A 20647-nucleotide genomic window follows, 5' to 3' on the forward strand; every position below is an offset into this window, starting at 1 on the left:
CTAGCCTTCCCTACAAGATCTGCATATTATGTATCTTTGACTAAATTCTTCATATATACAACTATATCTCATCATTGATTACTGCTCTGGCCATGCTTATTGGTAGTATAGCAGTTAACATTTAAAAAAAAAAAAAAAAAACTGTTTTCCCCTATTCTATTCAAATCAGCTCTAATCTATACTATTTTCTATATTGTCTTTAGTATACAACTTATTGGTATTCCTTTCTTGACTGTATTTTGCAAATGTTCTTCTGTATACTTTTTCAAGTCTGTACTTAATATCGGTTCTTATTGCATATTGTTTTATTGTGTATTGCTTGTAGTGTTGCACATGGAGCTTTTCTCCCCGGGCCTCTACTGAAAATGGACATGTATCCAGCTAGACTAGCCCGGTCAACAAATGTAAAATAAAATAAAATAAATAAAATAAAATATAATAATATATTATAATATTAATAATATAATAATAATATAATATTAATATTATATATATATATATATATATATATATATATATATATATATATATTATATCTTATATATAATTATATATATATATATATATATATATATAAATTAATTATTATTAAAATAACATAGGTTCAGCGGCATAGCCAATTTCAGCGTGTTCTAGATAATGAAAACAGCTATTCATCTGTAGAATTCGTAAGAGCCATAGCTCGTTTATTAAAGATGTGAGACATCTATTCTGTCGTACCTTCGTACACTGGCTGGTGTCTCAGTTTATATGGGTTCACTTATGTTTCTTCATGTTTATTGGCTACAATGAGTGTTACGAACTTGTACTAGGGATTTGTGCGGATTGTATTTCTGTTGATATTCATACGTATGGAGTGGTGTTGTGTAGCATTGCGTGTGCTATGTCTATGGTTAAAGGTCTTTATTTTCAGTTTAAAGTATTTCACAGGGTGTATTTCACCATAGCTGTTGTCACACTGGTTTCATTCGGTATTTTGGACTTTCATGATTGTGGACTTCGGGATTCAGTAGTTTAGGTATTTTGCAATTTCGGTACTTCCGTCTCGCGATTTTGGGCATCGGTACTTTGAACATTCGGGATATAGCAGTGATCCTATATATATATATATATATATATAGATATATAGATATACATGAATAACTGTGTGTGTCCACATGGATGTGTGTGCATGTCTTTGTAGACAAAGCAAACCAAGCATTCATTACATTTTTACTCTAAAAAGCATTCCTGATGATGCAAATTAACATGACTCTCTAATAGCTAGAAAAACATTAAAAAATGTACTTATTAGAAAGAACAGACAGAAACTTCATGCAAGTTATTTGAAGAGCATCATTAAAATATATTTACTGTGATCCTCTTCCTATTAATAAGTCAGTATTTTTTCATTTTTAGTGTCTAATGGTAGAGTATACAGATACTGTACAGCAGAGGGAAAGTGGCTCCACACAGAAAATTCAACAATTGCTTGGAGAGACCTTTCAGAATGTGAGGAACACAGGAACCTGGTGAGTAATACAAACACGCAAATGCTTTTACGATTCTGGATGTATGTAAATTACAGTATAATTGCATTGCTGATAATGTGCTTCTTCATTATGTCTAAATAAGCATAAAGTTCACTTTTTTGACTATAAAGATATGCATTTTCTAGGAACAACAGTATAGTTAAGTAATGCATGCTATAATACTAAAAGGGCATATTTTTACAATTTTTCCAAATTATTTTAATGGTGAAATACATCTGATAAGAAACTGAACTACATGAAACATGGATAAATGAGATAAGAGCTTTATGTTGTTTGAGTTATGTGAAATATAGCATTTAGTATGATGAGCATAAACGTCAGATGTCAGTACAAGGGTATAACCTTAGTGGTTTGTCCATGCATCTTACTCAGAAGATTTCTGTGTAAAATTCCATAAAGGCTATTCACTCCCATTTTCTGCTTTATACTTTTTGCTGAAGAACAGTTTCTTGCTTCATCAATTACCTAAAAATAGATACAGCATCTGTTATTTAAATTCCACAGTCAACAAATGTTTGTGTCCTCTAATGGATATGTGTATGTACAAAACATATATTTCTGTCAACAGAAGCAATGCACTTTAGTATATAAAAAATATCATATGACAAGTAAAAGCTACTTGATTTACTCGAGCAAGAAAGTAAGCTTAAATCACTCTTAAAGGCAAAGATGATTAGCTGTTATATGTTGGGATTCAGAATGAAGACATCAGCTTTGGTAAAAATCTTTTATAGATGTTTGACCTGACTTTTAAAGTAAAAGCGTCTGAGGTGTGAGCATCACAAGCAGAGTCTATAAAATGCACTTGTATAAAGTCATTAGTGGTACATACAGTGGATATAAAAAGTGTACACACCCCTGTTAAAATGTCAGGTTTTTGTGATATAAAAAAATGAGACCACAATAAATCGATTCACATCTTTTCCCACCTTTAATGTGACCTGTAACCTGTACAATTCAATTGAAAAACAAAGAAATCTGTTAGGGGAAAAATATAAAAACTAAAAAACGTACAATAAGGTGGCTGCATAAGTGTGCACACTCTTAAACCTTTTGATTTAATTACAGCATTCAGTCTTCTTGAGTAGAAGACTGTCAGCATGGCACATCTTGACTTGGCAATATTTGCCCACTCTTCCTTGCAAAAGCACTCCACATCTGTCAGATTGCGAGGGCATCTCTTGTGCACAGCCCTCTTCAGGTCACCCCACAGATTTTCTATTGGATTTAGGTCTGGGCTCTGGCTGGACCATTCCAAAACTTTAATTTTCTTCTGGTGAAGACATTCTTTTGTTGATTTGGATGTATGCTTGGGCTCACTGTCGTGTTGAAAGGTGACATTCATCTTCATCTTCAGCTTTCTAGCAGACACCTAAAGGTTTTGGGGCAAAAGTGACTGGTATTTGGAACTGTTCATAATTCCCTCCACCTTGACTAAAGCCCCAGTTCCAGCTGAAGAAAAGCAACCCCAAAGCATGATACTGCCACCACCATGCATCACTGTGGGGATGGTGTTCTTCTGGTGATGTGAAGTGTTGTTTTTTGCGCCAAATGTACCTTTTGGAATTGTAGCCAAAAAGTTCAACCTTGGTCTCATCAGACCATAACACATTTTTACACATGCTTTTGGGAAACTTGATGTATTGTTTTGTAAATTTTAATAAAACAACTGGAAGCACTTGAAAGTACCCACAAAAAACCGAACAAGTGCTGTAAGCCAAAGAAAACTGCAAAACCACGAGTCCACTTCGAATCTTTTAATAAACCAACTCCACAGACCATACACATAAACGCAGTTACACAAGACAATATACCAGCGTTTTCATCCAATCCACTTGGACTTCATCAGACAATGTACTACCATTTAATTACTCTATATATATTGAATTACCAACCCTCCAACCAATGTAAATCCCCCAAAGACATTCAAAATAAACCTATGAACCAACAAGCCTCATGAATATTAAAATTAAATTAAAAACATGACTATGAAAGTGCGTGTGCATAAACATCTAAAATATCTAAATAATTAAAACCTATGGTCATATAAATACAGTGCATATGTATAAACTGTTTGGTTACATAATTTATACGAACATTATTAAACAAAGTGCTTGTGCTTACTAACATATTAGTTCTTAAACATAATAAAACAACTCCCTCTACTGTCATAAATCGGTATTGCACATAACATTCCATGAACACATAAAACCACTTCCTTTATACAAAAATAAGTTAAAACCTCACTATATACTATTTAAATATAAATACTTAACTTAAATATAATTACATAAAAAAATAAACATATATCACACATCAAATCCTGTCACATTCTATTCTATTTAAAACTACTAAATTTTATTAGCCCTTATTTTTAATAAGGATGATATACTCAAATAATCATTTATCCCTGGTTTTTTACTAGTCTCCAGGTACACCTGCCACCACAATTCCTTACTCTCCAAGATCTCTTCCCAGATACCACCCCTTATATCCTTTTCAACCTGTTGTAACACAAAAAAATAAAATTTGCATCCTCTACATTCTTTACTATGCTTGAATAAGGCACTAGTCTCTTTCCCTTTTTGCATATCATATACGTGTTCATAAATTCTTTTCTTTAGTTCCCTTTCTGTTTTTCCCACGTAATATGAAGGACACTTATCACAAGTTGCCAGATAGACCACCCCTTTTGTATCACAACTATATTTGCCTTTACTCTTAATTAACATATTTCTACTATCTATAAATATCTCACTCTTATTACTAATATATGAACATTGATTGCACCGGCCACATTTATACGTTCCTACTTTTTTTCTCAACACATCATTCTTCCTATAATCCATATCCTTTTTGTTTTCCAACATATTTTTTATACTTCTTGAATTTCTAAAAATAATCTTCGGTTTAAAACTATTAATTCCTTCTATATCTGTTAAAGCAGCAAATTTATCCCATTCTTTACTTAAAATGTTTCTTATTCCCATATTATAACTGTTGTACTCAATTATGAGGTTTTTATGGTACTGGTTTTCCTCCGTCACCCTATCCTTATTTTCTTCTCTTGTTGTTTTAAATTCAATCCTACCCATAATTGGTTTAAATCTGTCTGCCCTACCTATTTCCACTTCCTTCTAATGTCATTTACAAATTTCTCTGGGTATCCCTTTCAATGAACATTTTCTGCAATGTATCACATTCGACCAAAAGTCTTCATCCAGGGTAGTCATCCTTGATCCCTCACAAACTGCCCTTTAACTATATTACTTGCAGTGTAGGGATGACTTTCATAATGCAAATAAGAATTGACATAGGTTTTTTCCTATATACCCTGGATGAAAATGACTTCAGCGTGTTATTTTTAACCAATTCAATGTCCAGATATTGTAGAACCTCATGATTGACATTGTGTGTAAATTTAAGGAAATTAGTAGTTTTACCAATATATTCAAGAAATTCCTTGAATCTTTCTTGCCCCCCTATCCAAAAATAACTATATCATCTAGGAATCTTTTATACATGATCCATTCCTTCTTAAACTCTGATTTTAATATATATTTTTCTTCCCATTTGGACAAAACTATGTTGGCATATGTTGGTGCACATGCCGCACCCATAGACACCCCAGTCCTCTGTTGAAAGTATTCACCATCAAATAACAAAAAATTGTATTTTAAGACGGTGTCCATGAGTGCCACTGATAAAATCTTATCTTCTTGTGTCATAGTTTTGTCCAAAAATACACATTCCTCAAACCACTTCATTCCACTAGTGTGGTATGCAGGAAAAAAGATCCACTATGTCTATAGTTATGAATAATAGGTCGGTGCTGTAACATTCAGGTGTTAATTGTTTTAAAAAATCCCATGAGTCTTTCAATATCACTCTATTACTTGTCCATATATGCTTGGTTGTAATATCTATGTATTTTGCTAGGGGTTCTGTTTTGACCCTCCTGCAGTAACTATGGGTCTTAGGGTGGGTCCATCACATTTTGTGGACTTCGGATTCGAACATAGTGGCCATCCTAGGTTTTGCTACTGTTAAAACTTGTGTAGTTCAGGTTTAACACCTTTTCTAACACAAAGTCATTCAACATATTATCTATTCGAAAATATGCCACATTTACCTCATTTTTTGAGACCACTGAATATTTTGTTTCATCTCTTAGTATCATGTTCATCTTTCCCTCATAGATTATATTGTCCATAATGACGACACCCCCCCTTATCTGGTTTCATCACTCTGATAGTGTCCTCATTAATTAATTCCATTAATGCCTCTTTTTCGTCTTTATTCAAGTTATTATCATATATCTTCCTATTATTGTTATTATGTTCAGTTCTGATCCCTTCTTCCAAAATTCTTTCAAAGTTTCTTAACTGGGGTAACAAGGGTGGATTGAAAGTAGATTTCTTTTTTAATTTTGTAACTCTATTATCACTACTATAACCATTGTTGCTTGCCAGAACACTCAAATTTATTCTTCGCATAAACAACTTGGTATCCAGAATTGTGGTGGCGGTGTCACCTTGAACTAGGAATAAATTTAAAACCTTTACTAAGTAATTTGAAATGGTTAACCTTAACATCAAAATTACCATAATTGTAAATTGAAAAATCCTTATATGTATGAATAACCTTGTTTACAACATTAATATCATATACTTCATTTCTATCCAAATTCTATTTGAAGAGAGGGTGTTAATCAATACCTCCCCTCCTTCTCCCCCTCCTGTAAAAATTTTCCTATAATTGTGAGGCCTGTATACTTCTTCTGTTTCCCTTACTAAAGGAGGGAAATCTTGGTCATAGGTAAGATCATTCTGAAAATCAGAATGACTGTAAATGGGTTTATTCCATTTCCTATTATTAACAAAATTGTTAACATTCTTTTAGACATATTAGGTTCTGGATAGTTAGTCCCATTTTCATATTCCATGATGTCCCTGTGTAATTTACCTATTTTACGTTGCATAACCACATTACATTTTTCATCAATTTCATGCCTAATATTATAATATTGTTGCTTCTCTTCCTTAATACTAAATATTAGGTCATTTTAATAGCTCCATCCATTTCATCAATGTCTTTAGTCAAACACTTAATATTTCTTTCATTTTCTTCTATTATTAATTTAATAACATCTAAACCACATTGATTAAATACCTTGAGCAAGTTTTTATGAAAAATAGAACCACTGGTAACATTGTTTGGATACTTACAAATACGAAGACCTTTTGGAACAATTTCCTTTTTTAAGCATTCTAATAAGTATGCATTTTCTATATGTAAAGTTTTGAACCTAGTCATAAGGCCTTTGAGTTTATCAATTTTAACCACATAAGTCTCTCCTTCTTGTCTGTCCAAACCAACGTGTGTATCCATACCAAAGTCTATATTCCTATTCAACCAGTCTCTAGTGCTGATATGGTTAGAACAATCAGTACCTTTGCTTAAATCCGTACGAGTCGGTTTCTTCCGTTGAGCCCCTGCAGCTGTTCCACGACGCTCATTAATCACTTCAGTCCATTCAGATTCAACACCCAGAATGTTAGGAGTAATAAGAGGATTGAAATTAGTTGCTGAGCCCTCGGAAAAGTCGCCGGCGTCATCTTCTTCGCCCATAAGCTGCCTCTTCTGTTTGCTTCTACTGTTAGGCTGTTGTACATCCTCGAACACAGGTTCTTCGCAACCTAACTTGGTTTGACTCACTAACATCTTGTGGCAAAGGTGAGTAAATCTATGAGCTCGGTCAACTGCCCAATCAACTTCCTTGATTGGCCGAGCTCCTCCGATGCTTCCGAACTCATTGCTGTCCTTTTCTCTTTTTGTACAAGTTTCCCTTGGCCCAGAAAGACTCACGAAACACCAATAAAACAACTGGAAGCACTTGAAAGTACCCACAAAAAACCGAACAAGTGCTGTAAGCCAAAGAAAACTGCAAAACCACGAGTCCACTTCGAATCTTTTAATAAACCAACTCCACAGACCATACACATAAACGCAGTTACACAAGACAATATACCAGCGTTTTCATCCAATCCACTTGGACTTCATCAGACAATGTACTACCATTTAATTACTCTATATATATTGAATTACCAACCCTCCAACCAATGTAAATCCCCCAAAGACATTCAAAATAAACCTATGAACCAACAAGCCTCATGAATATTAAAATTAAATTAAAAACATGACTATGAAAGTGCGTGTGCATAAACATCTAAAATATCTAAATAATTAAAACCTATGGTCATATAAATACAGTGCATATGTATAAACTGTTTGCTTCCAGTTGTTTTGTAAATTTTAGCCAGGCCAGGATGTTTTTCTGTGTAAGAAAAGGCTTCCATCTTGCAACTGTACCCCATAGTCCAGACATATGGAGAATATGGGAGATTGTTGTCACATATAGTACATAACCAGTCTTCTTCTTCTTCTTCTTCTGGCTTTTCACGGTTATAGGTTCATAGGTTCATAGGTTGGTACTATGCTATCAGCCCTAGGGCCTATACAAGCCTAGCCATAACAATTCCCTGGCTATTTCTTCCCACATTATTTACTTTCCTGGACCCCTGTCTAGCAGGGCGACTGACATGATCCCTGGGGTGAATTTCCTTTCTCCCATCCAATCGTCAAGGTTCCTCTTGAAGAGGTCCAAAGAGGCACTCTGCTTGACATGTATGGGCAATCTATTCCAGAGTCTGGGGAGTCCCTGGGTCAGGAACCTATCCCTCCAACATGTTTTGTTTATTGTGATGACAAGGTTTAGATCCCTGGAGCGTGTAGCTCTGAGGGATTGGGATTTCTTTAAGTGTAGCATGTCCAACAGCTCTGGGTTTGACATGGCCTTGTATGTTAAGCAGAGATCGCCTCTGAGTAGATGATATGCGACAGAGTATAGCTGGAGATTTTTAAGGCGGTCAGCGTAGGGCATCTGCTTTAGGCCTGTGATTCTTTTAGTGAGGTATTTCTGAGGCCTTTCCAGTTGTTGCAGATGTCTTGAGAGGTACATACCAAATGGGGCGTTGTATTCTATAATGGGTCTAATGAGGGATGAGTACAGTGGGACAATGACCTCCTTTTTCTGGATGAAAAGCCCTTCATGATGAGGTGTGCCACATAGAAGGATTTCCTGACTGTTGTGGCGATGTGGTTATCGAAGGTGAGACCACTGTCCACCTGTGTCCCTAAGTCTCTTATCACACTTTCTGTGTTTAGTATACTGCCACCTATATGGTAATTCATGGATACATGTTTTTCCCAAAGGGGATAACAATACATTTCTTGGCATTGAGCTTGAGCCCATGGCTCTGGCACCAAGCATCTGTTTCTGTAAGGCCCTTTTGTAGAGTATCCACATCATTTGGGGATTCAATAATGGCTCCCAGTTTGCAGTCATCTGCAAACTTTGTCAGCCAGAGTCCCTTAGTGTTGACCTGTACTTCAGAGAAGTAGATGCCAAACAAGAGCGCCCCAGGACTGAACCCTGAGGTACTCCACTTGTCACTTGTCTGGAGCTGGATTTGGAGTCGGCTACTTTTACAGTGTGGGTTCTATCAGTAAGCCATTTAGCAACCCATTGGGTGACATAGGGATTAATGCCCAACTTAGTAAGTTTATCTATGATTCCAGAGTGGGGATGGTGTCAAAGTCCTTGGCAAGGTCTAGATAGGCTGTGTGGACCACCTTACCCTTGTCCATGGCTCTGGAGACTGATTCAAAGAAGTCAATCAGGTTCAGGAGACAAGATCGGCCCTTCACAAACCCAAACTGGGTGGGGTCCAGTGTTTGAAGGTTGCCAATGTCTTTGTTTATAAGTTCCATGATAATACGCTCCATGGCCTTGCAGATAAGGCTTGTCAGACTGATGGGACGGTAGTTTCCGGGATCCAAGGTGGATCCCCCCTTGTGGATTGGGATAACTGTAGCTCTGCGCCACTCAGTGGGCACAAAACCTGAGGCGAGGCTATGATTAAACATGACACTTAGGTGAGGTGCCAGTTCATATTGTAGTTCATGTAGTACACAGCCCGGGATGTCATCTGGTCCCATGGATGCTGTATTCTTGGCTTTAGAGAGTGCGTTTTGTACCTGTGTGGCCGTTATTACTGAAATTTGGCAATCTTCCGGTATTGAGATCGGCCATTTAGGGGGTGAGAGTGGGGTGAAGTTGGCACTGAATCGATCTGCCAGGATATTGGCAATATCCTTCGGATCAGTATATTTAATGCCATTCTGTTTTAACTCAGAGCAGATCTGAGCTATTGCCATTTAGATTCTTGACATAATTATAGAATGCTTTGTGGTTGTCTTTGGAATCTTTGGCAATTTTATTTTCGTAACTAGCTTTGGAGGATTTTATGAGGCATCTCAGTTTCTTACTGAGGCTAGTAAGGAGTTTTTGCATCCTGGGATTTTCCTCTTTTCTGCAAAAGTTTCTTCCTTTTGTTGTAAAGTTTGTTTATGGCAGGGGACCACCAGATTGGCTTCCTTTTTTTGGATGAGAGCATTTTGGTTCTATTTGGGATGGCACGATTCATGCATGAGTGGATGTGCTCGTACAGTGCCATAGTGTAGGATTCATCAGTTGAACTTTCAGTTCCCGTCTGCATGGGTGTCATGAAGTTTGTCACTTCTGACTTGAGTAGCATGAAGTTGGCTTTGGAGAAGTTTTTTATAGTGGTTTCTTTACTGGGGGTGGGGTGGGATGTGGATGTTAAGTGTGATTAGCTTATGGTCAGCCCTGACTATCGAGGGGGGTGACCATATGTATGTAGCATTGATTTCCCATGTTGGTAATGACCAGGTCTAGGATATTGGAGCCCTGGTGGGACTATGGATTAGTTGATCCAGGGCATTGGAATTTATGAATTCCAAGAACCGTTGCAAAGGTGTTGGGACATGAGTAGTTTTCCCAGTTAATGGCAGGGTAGTTAAAATCACCCAGTATTAGGGTGTTTGGTTCTATCTTAATATTTTCCAGTATGTTTAGAAAGGTGTAGTGAGAATCTTGGGGTATGGTGGGGGGATCTGTAGCAAGCTACAATTTGGATTGCAGTCTTACCTAGTGTTAGTTGCACTTGGAGAATTTCAGACACATTGTGTTGGCCAACTAGCCTGGTGGTGTGAATATCCTTGGTGAATTTTGACACTCCTCCACCTTTAGTGTTTCGGTCCTGGTTTGGTGGCCAAAAAGTGTGGTAAGAGTTGTAGCCTGGTATTGCAGGGGTGCTCTCTGGAGCCTTGAACCAGGTCTCAGTTACTGCACAGATATCGATGTTCTCCATTTTAGGAGTGCCTCGAGAGAGTGCATTTTGAGGTTTAGACTTCTAGCATTGAGTAGCATTACCTTCAGATTTTGCATGCTTGTACCTGTTATGGTGGTGGTTTTGTCCTTTGAAGTTTGCCTAAAAGAGGCACTATAGGGGTGGCAAGAGCCTTAGCCAGTAACCTGAATCCCAGGGCGACAGGTGCAGACCATCTCTGGCAAAGCATCGTGGTCTGTCAGTCATGTCATCCCAGGCAGACAGATACTGGATCCCCTTTGAATGACACCATAAGCTTAGCCAATTGTTGAAGTCATTCATTTTATCCTTATATTGTGGTATCATTCTGGGCGAAGGCAGGATGCTACTCAGGGCTAGGGTCATACCTGCCTGGGCCACATGATCCGAGAGCTCTTCCATGTCTCTTTTCATGTAGTCCAGGGAGGTACATCTCAAGTCATTCACTCCAACATGGACAATGACAGAGTCATATTTGTACTTGTTGTGGAGTGACTTGAGTGCATGCGTTATGTGGCGGATCCTGGCACCCGACAGGCAGCTGACTGTAATTTTCTCCTTATTCAACCTGGTGAGAGGGACATCAGTGTGCCGGACTATAGAGTCACCTATGACTAAAGTGTTAGGTACATTTTCTTGCTTTAGGGGCTGTTGCTGGATGGCACACTGGTGTTGTGAAGTATGTGACACATTGGTTGTGATTGGTGTTTGTTTGCATTTCAGCTTCAGAGGTCTTTGTTGCTTGGGCAGGTTACAGTTAAGGGCCTCTGCATATGTGGATTTAGTGTTGCTATATGTGGGTGTTGGTGGTGCGGGTTTAGAAGGGCTATGTGTTGCTTGAGGTGTAGTGTGGGTGTTAACCTTCTCCTCTTGACTGTTTAGCACAATCTTGGGTGGAGAGAGCTTTGCTTCCATTTTGGCTATGTAAGTGCATCTCTCACAGGTTGTAGTGTTGGGTGGTAGGAGGAGAGGGTTGTCTGTGTACATGAGGCAATTGCTGCATTGCCCCAGTATGCCCAGATTCACCAGGTGGACGGGAGAAATCACCGGAAGCTGACCCTTGGACATGCCTGGTTTGGGGCTTTTTTTTTCTTTGTAAAGTATAGGAGCTGTTTCCTTAGCAAGGTACTTTGCAATTATAGGCTGTTTAGTGCCTACTATTAATTTCTCCTTGTTAACAAGGAGAGTTCAGTGTTTGTATGAGTTTAAGGCTTCCTAGTGCTTTCCAGCAGGTATTAGAGAAAGTGCTAGTCACAGGGATGCTTAAAGGTAAGATTGAAAAGAATGCACTCTGCAGTCTGCACTAGAGAAGTTAGATGTGAAAGTAGGTAACTTGAGTTTTACCTGTTTAAAAAGTTAAAGTTTAGTGGAGAGTTACTATTTTTAAAACAGCAAGATGGACTGAAAGGGGTGGTCACTTTTGTATTTTGGAACTATGAAATACAATAGGATGGCCAATAAATTTAAATAATTGAAGGGGTGGGATTTCAAAAGTGATGATTTTGTGATTACTCACATAAGCCAGTGAAAGTAGAGAGAAATGAGATATATGGTCAGATTAACATAAGAGGCGGGCAACTAGAAAGACAGTGGTATTTAACAAGACAACTTAAATGGGTGGGAGGGCGGGAAAAAAGGCTGCCTGACTCAGAACAGAGAGAGCTGTGGTCTCTTTTGAAGTTTTAATATGCTGTTAAAACAGAATGCAAGCAAAACACAAGGTAAAGAAAACAAACTACAGTATTCAAAATATAGAAAGGCAGTACAGTAATACAAAAAATAACAGCAAACTAACCTTTCCTTCACAGCAAAGTGTAGCAGAGTCTGGATGAGCCTTTCTGGTTAGGGGTCACCACAGCGGATCACCTGTGTACTCATGATTGGCAGTGGAATTTTACGGTGTCGAATTGCCAGTCCGGCACCCAACCTTCCATAGAAGGCACACACTTGCACACACTCACACCTAGGGCCAATTTAGAGTGTCCAATCCACCTACAGCATGTTTTTGGGATGTGGGAGGAAACCGGAGCACCCAGAGGAAACCCACGCGACCACAGGGAGGACATGCAGACTCCACACAGAAGGCACCCCAGACGAGGATCAAACCGGAGAACCTCTTGCTGTGAGGTGGCAACGCTATCCGCTGCACCACCGTGGCAGCCCATATAGTACATAACCAGTACTTGCCAGAAATTCCTGCAGTTCCTTCAGTGTTGCTGTAAGTCTCTTTCAGCCTCCCTGCCCTGTTTTCCTCTTGTCTTTTCATCAGTTTTGGAGGAACATCCAGTTCTTTGCAACGTCATTGTTGTCCCATATTTTCTCCACTTTTTGATGACTGGCTTCACTGTGTTCCATGTATATACAATGCTGTGGAAATGTTTTTGCAACCTTCTCCTGACTGATACCTTTCAACAATGAGATCCCTTTCATACTTTGTAAGCTCTGTGTGAACCACGGCTTTTGCTGTAGCAGGCAGCTGAGTAAATGTCAGGAAAATCCTACTAGGACAGCTGAACTTTATTTGGGGTTAATCAGAGTCTCTTTAATTGATGACAGGTGTGTACCCAAGAAGACTGAATGGTGTAATTAAAACAAAAGCTGCTTCAGCAAAGTATTAGTTTAAGGGTGTGCACACTTATGCAACCAGCTTATTGTACGTTTTTTATTTTTTTATATTTTTTCCTCAGATTTGTTTGTTTTTCAATCAAATTGTACAGGTTGTAGGTCACATTAAAGATGGGAAAAGTTTTTAAATGATTTATTGTGGTCTCATTTTTTTATCACAAAAACCTGGCATTTTAACAAGAGTGTGTACACTTTTTATACCCACAGTATATATATATATATATATATATATATATATATATATATATATATATATATATATATAGTGAAATAATAAGCCCTCGATTTTAGAATACTTGTTAAAGAAAGAGCATCATTCAGACAAGGAAACTGGATGGCATTTAACATGTCTGGCCCATATATTTTTTTCTGCTCTGAATTTCCTAGTCATCTTCCCTGTTATTTACTGAATCCTTCTCAACAACAAAAAAAAAAAAAACTTATTAAACGATTTACACACACAGGCATGGTTTACCAAGGCATTAATACCTATATTGTATTTAATGTCATGTATATGCTCAAACATTCTTGCATTCAAATTTCTCTCTGCCTTTTCAATATAAAAACACTCAGCTTGTAACATATTCAAGTCCACTAGTCTGACAATTATACCTACCTTGACTCTTAAAAATAGTAGAATAGCCCATAATACTTACAAAAGTGGAGTCCTGTATGAAATGCCTTGCAATGCCCACACTTGGTCATTTTATTATCCACATCCAATTACTTACTGGAACTCCTTTACATTGCCTGCTTCAAATTATAATTCCTTCTGTACAAAAAAAATCAGTATTCCATGTACAGTAAACTCTCAGTTAAGCAGAACTCAAGCAACCAGCAAAAAAAAAAAAATCAAAGAAATACATACAATTTTCATGTATTGCACTTTCTTTTCCCCCCGCAGAAACATACTTTATGTTTTTAGAGTCTTAAGAGTTTTAAGAAGGAAGATGGGAATAAATTCCCTCTCTCCCCAAACTGAAAACCAGTCAAACCAAACAAATAGTATAAGGTACTGTATTAGTCAGGCCTGTTTTTAATAGTAACTCTCAAGCAACCAGAAACTAGAGTAATCCCCATGGGTGCCGGTTAACTGAGAGTTTACTGTAACTTGTTCATAAGCTCTTCATTAAAAGATTTATTCCCACTGTTTCTAATTATATATGTAATTTGAAGTAAGAGTAAGTTGAGTCACCTTTGTCTTACATGAATATCTAACATTTGTGTCATTATACTCTGATGAACTTAAAATTATCTGTTATCCTTAAATTGTTTTCAAACTTCTTGTTTCTGCCCTGAATCACTTCATCATCTATCACACTTAAAATTCCATCTGGATATCCCCTTTATTTTGACATACTTTTCCAAAAATGTCAGTTAGGAAATTATTACCATCTACTCTTTTACCAAACTAATGATTTTTATTATTTTATTTAATTTTTTTGCAACATAGGATAGGCACAAATTACCAAAAGCTGGTTTTCTTTAACTCTGGGACTCAAAACCTTTTTTCAATTACATTTTTAGAAATCACAATATCAAGAAAATGAAGCTTGTCTGTACTAAAATTCATAGTAGATTACAGAAAATGTATAGGTGTATTTAAAAATTCAACAAAGCTTTGCAGTTGATTAACATCTGATCACTACAGGCATAAAAATATCATCCAGCAAATGAACATATAAACCCACGTTCCAATATGAAAACATTTGTTTCGGCATTATAGACTGTCTAGGGTTGTTATTTGTTGGAGAAGTGATTGTAATGAAACTAGATTTACTGCTTGACTCAGATTTACTGACCATGTTATGCTGTTGCCTGTTTACATTTTAATGATGTTTTCGACTACTTTAGAATCTTTGATGATTTTAACTACTTTAGAATCTTTGATTTTGGTTTTCAACTAATCTGAGGAGCAGTATCTTGCTTAGTTATGATTCCTGGATTTTAAAGCTTCTACTCTGCAACACTATTTTTATTGGTTTTGACTTAAGAATCATGCTGTTGGCCGATTTATTTTACTTTTTTGCTATAAAAAATGGATTTTCTAACAGTGGCAATTCTTTACTAGCCAGCTTTACAATCCAAGCTGATATAAGTCATGTACAAAGTTGTATTTGTTCTAACTGTTCAGCAGTATTACTCTAGTTACTCTGGCATTTAGTTAATCCCACAAGTTCTCTTTCTATTACAACTTTATTTTGTGTTTTCTGAATTGGTTTCTGTTTGCTATGCTACCTTTACTTTTCTGCAATATTTTGCTAATGTTGTCCTTGACTTAATGCACAAGTCCCTAGAATGTTGGCTTTAGGTAACTATACTGCATGGATCAATAATAAAACTAGCAGAATTAGCACTGAACTTTAACCATTTAGAAAGATTCAGCTTCATGCAGGTAGTTACGACTGCTATACATAAATTTGGTCAAGCACTGTAATATATAATTAAGATCAGTTGTGAAACCAGAGAACTAGTGGTGGATCCAGTTTCCTATTCAAAATATTGCCTGGTGCTTTTCATGCTCAACCTTCCTCTGTCATCTTCTTGCTGTATGGAGCTTGACCCTACAGGCAATAAAGCTAGGTACTATATGCCCTTTATTGGACTGGTTGTAGTAGTAGGTTTGTCAAGATGGCTCATATTTACTAGTGATGACAATGCAGCCTCATCTTTTGCTAAGAATTCTGCCTACATGGTTTGTGTACTTTCTTCATCTACCACATGACTAGAACCTTGGTTCAGTCAAGAGTAAAAATTATTGGAAAGGACAGATGTGCAGGACTTAACTTATAGAAGAACATCTTAATTTAGCTTTATATTAGGCAGTAGTCCAAAATGAAATCTCATGAAGGAATCATATTTTGCATCCTGTGACATCTAGTCTGCCTCACATGAACTGGATGCATTTTTTCTATCAGTGGGCAGGTAATGCAGCCTGCATGTCATGCGTTGCTTGTTGAAAGACTTTTCTATTAAATAAATTGTTAGGAAGTCACACAATTCTTTCCAAATAAGCTTCCTAAGATAAGGCAATCAACCTCCATTGAGTCACCCATAGAGCCTTGCAATGTTTTTTTCACAGATGTAATACATTTTGCTGTACCTGGGTGTAATTACTTTGATTATGATGAAGTCATTAAAAATGTTTTTTCAATGCATTCTAACAATTAAAGGTTGGACTATGGCCCTATGAGGTTGATAATTTCTTGCCTTGAGTTGCTTCGGCTAGTTGTTGCCAGATAATTAGACCATTGTTAAGGACTTGAGTGTTTCCACCTTTGTTAAAAAGGGACCTAGTCACCTAAGTAATGATGCTTGAGCTTAACCTTCTGGAAAATTAACACAACACCTTTTTTTCTTTCTTCCCACTTTTTGTGAATGTTACTTGCAGTTTCAAAACAGATTTATCTTTTACAACATATGACCCTTTAGATCCCTATCAGACCAGGATTACACCTGGAGACAGCACTGACACAGCGTTCATTCAAGTAGCTAATAACCTGCTGGGAGAGGGATCAAAGAATCTATTCTTTACTCGTCCTTTTGATCTGCTAGTGCCTTTTCACCCTGTGAATCACAGAACATTACTGAAGCACCTAAACATTTTTATTTTGTGGTTTTAAATGCGCTTTTACTCAACGGAATTATCTCTTGCTTCTCTGGTCACTCCAAGAGGCTGGTGTTTGGAGTACATTTCTTTGACTCCTTTGCTGTAGACTAGGTGGTACCTCAAGAATTTGGTTTGAATCTGTTATTGTTCATATGGTGCATACTACCACTTAAGGAGGTCATCACTGGGAGACAAGTCTCTTACCATTGATATGTCGATGCCATCCAGTTTGGCTTTATATTTCCTTTCCTTTCCTTTTCTCAGGAGCCTCTATTTGATTTCTTTACCTTTGACATCATCTTGGCCTACATTAAATAATAACTGGTGCAGAACTGATTTAAATTCAGACTTGCAAAAACTAAAGCCATATTAATGTATCCTAGCATCCATGTTTTGAGGATTTATCTCCTTTCTCCTCAATTACGTATTAGGAAATTAGGAATTTGTGTTTCATGTTTATAGTTTGTGTGTTATTCTTATTGGCAGGAGGATACTCAAGGACCAGGTCTCAGCTGTCATTAAGACACCCGCCTTCCATTCTATCAAATGCAGTTATGATGCTCCTGATTCATTGTCTAGGGCTGCTGCATCAGTTTCTGTTTTACGCAGGTACTCCTTGCTTATGTTATAGTCTCTTCCTGATAATATAAAAGCCAAGATGTTGGACTCTCCCTTAGACTCCTAGAATCTGTTTTTGTTCTGCAGCTGCAGCTGCAGAGCTTTTTAAAACCTTACAAGATAAAAGGAAGGTTATGCAGGACCTCAAACAGATTTTTCTTTCCCATATCACTAAGTTTAAAAGGAATGATCCTTTTAAGTCTTTCTTTGTGTGCAGACAACAAAATTCACCCTAAAGGGCTAAAACATATTCATAAGGATGTTTTTGGACAAACTTGCTTGGGATTCTAAAGAGTAAAAGCCCTCTTTTCCTGACAAATCTGCTACTATTTGATGTTTATCCTTCCCTGCCCCTTAACCAAATTCCTACTTCACCCTGTTTAACTCTGTGCTACCCCATCTGGTAGCAAACCAACAGAGATTCCTGTGTTCTTTCCATAATGCAAAAAAGTTGCTTCATGGTTTGAAATCCCTTACTTTTTTTCAGGGATTCCACAGCCTCCACTTTGCCAGCTTTCTCATTTTCCTCCATTTGTTCAGGTCCTTTTGGCTATGCTAACTGTTTAGCCTGTTCCTCACTGACAGAGGGGCTTAGGGTTTTGTTCTTTGATGTTTCTGGTTCCCAGAAAGGAGTGTTGTTGGAGGCCCATTCTGGATCTCGCCTTCCTTAACAATTTTCTGAAGGTATCCTCTCTCAAAATGTTGTTGCACCAGTCTCAGTTCCCCTTCCTACTTCTTCAGGCCTGTCTAGTCTCACTGTAACTGAAGGATGCTTATCTTCACATTGCTATTCAACCTCTTTTCAGGATATTTTACAGTTCTGTGTTTATTGCTCACATTATCAGTTCTCTGCTTTGCTTTTTGGTCTTTCTACAACTCTGAGAGTCTTTACCAAATGTCTAGCCCTGGTCAGAGCTTATTGCAAACTCCACAGTATCCAGAGCATTCCCTATCTGAATGACCTTCTCATCCAAGCTCCAGTCCAACAGCTTCTTTTTCAGAATCTCAACTTTACCATGCTTCTGTTATAAAGTGTGGGGTTCACCCTCAATCTAAAAAGATCTGACTTCTTTGAAGGATCAAGCTTTCCTGCGATACAGGCTTTGGACCTTGCCTATGATGGCTTTTCTTCCATCTCCCAAAGTCACCTTCTTGACAGCTTTCTTCCAATCTTTTCTTCCTGTACAAATGGTGTCTGCAAGAGAGTTCCTTCAGGGTCTGGGGTACATGGCTTCCACTATTCCTGTGGTTCATTTTGCCAGACTCCACATGAAGAAGCTTCAGTGGTATATAAAGACAATCTGGTTTCAATATTATCATCCTCTGGAGTTTCCCATTCCTCTCTGACTTGTCTCAACCAGAAATTCTGGTGGTGGATTCATCAGATATCTCTGAGTCTGCATTGCTCTGAGTATCACTCATCTCTGCATTTAATTTTGATTTGAAGCTCTTTATTTAAGGTTTGATCACTTCTATTTTGTATCTTATTCTAGTATTGTATTTGTTTTGTTTTAAGTTTTCTGTTCTGTTGGAGTTTTAACAGTTCATGTTCCCACCCACCGAGTCCTTGTTATGCTCTTAAATTTGTGGTTTTTGAGTTGCCCGCCCCTAATATAAATCTCATTTTAGATACTCCTCCCAGTCCCATCTCATCAGCTTATTCTACTGAGTAGAGAGAGATAATTTGGGAAGGCACATCCCGTTAGTTTCTCAGCCTTAAATTATCATGTTTCATCCCTTCCCACATAAAAAAAAAAAAAAATTGCACTTCATTCATGTGCTTTTACCATATGTGTGTTTCTTCTTATTTTATTTTGATTTTGCTGCCTATTCTTAAAAGTACTTAATTGCATTTATTCTGCTGCATTTACTACTGCTTGTTAGTAGCCTGATTAAATTGCAACTGTTATTCTAAACCTTTTGGTTTAAGCACTTGGGCTTCAACCCAGTTGTTTTACATTAAAAAGATTTGTGGTCTGCACTCTTGTGGCAGGAGAAGTAGCTTACATTCTTCTTAGTTGGGAATTGCTGGTTGAAGGCTTAGTGTCTTGTTATTCTAAAAGTGTATTAGTTCTGGTTTAAGCACTTGGGTTTCAGGCCAGTTACTTTACATTAAGAAGGTTTGTGGTCTGCACTCTTGTGGGAGGAGAGGGTAGATTCTGCCCTTCTGAGTTTGGAATTGCTGGTCAAAGGTTTATTGTGCCTGCTTATTTGAACTGTTTCTTTCTAAAATGGGTGCAACTTGTTTGCTGTAGCATAGACTAGATTCAGACCTGCTGAATCTAGCTTTCTTTGTATAATTTGTGCACTAATCCAGGCCATCTTGTTTGGAGAAGGTTCCCCTGCACCCTAGTGTCAGGAGTATGCAGTTAGAACTTCTCTGATTGAGACTGCTGGTACAGCTCTCAGATTTCAGCTTTTATATTGGTTAATTTGTTTAAATCAGTTTGCTCTTGTTTCCTACTGTTATATTTAAGTGTGTATCTGTACTCCTGTGTTAAATTGACCTAAACAAAGTTTAAATATCTTTAGCATAGTCTGGTTACAGGTTTTGCTGTATTCAGATCAGTTTGTGTGATTCCTGTGTTTCCTGTTATGCCATCTTGTGTTGGCCAGGGCCTGCCTGCACTTAGTGGGAGTAAGTGAACTGGCTGGAACTGGTCTGGCATACGTTGTTGAGCTAACAGCTCAGGGACAAGGGTTGATTGGTCAATTACAGTGTTTGTATTTTACTTTCATTTTTGGGGTATTTAAATGCAACATTTGAGTGGGTTTGTGTTTGTTTGCCCATTGTGCACCACCGCTTTGCTGTTTTAACCCTTTTCAAGGTATCTCAGTTTCACTTTTTCCCTTACCAACACTCCTGCATGACTGAGGCCCTTGCCTGCAGTTACTGCATTGATTTTATCCAGCCTTACTCACATCTATAGGTACTCTTCTCAGATAGTACCCACTCTACTATCCCTGAC

At 37.5% G+C, this 20647-nt stretch overlaps 1 protein-coding gene across 1 annotated transcript in view; it reads left to right on the plus strand.

Moving 5' to 3' along the window:
* GLP1R (glucagon like peptide 1 receptor) overlaps nt 1-20647 on the plus strand; it is a 3029130-nt gene that overhangs the window by 1424703 nt on the left and 1583780 nt on the right. The window contains exon 5 of the mRNA XM_044084828.1: nt 1399-1511. Coding sequence (XP_043940763.1) covers nt 1399-1511 — 113 coding nt within the window. The remainder of the gene's footprint in view (nt 1-1398; nt 1512-20647) is intronic.

This window comes from Protopterus annectens, chromosome 1.part1 (genome assembly GCF_019279795.1).
Source record: "Protopterus annectens isolate FY-2018-M chromosome 1.part1, PAN1.0, whole genome shotgun sequence".
Taxonomy (NCBI): Eukaryota; Metazoa; Chordata; order Ceratodontiformes; family Protopteridae; genus Protopterus; species Protopterus annectens.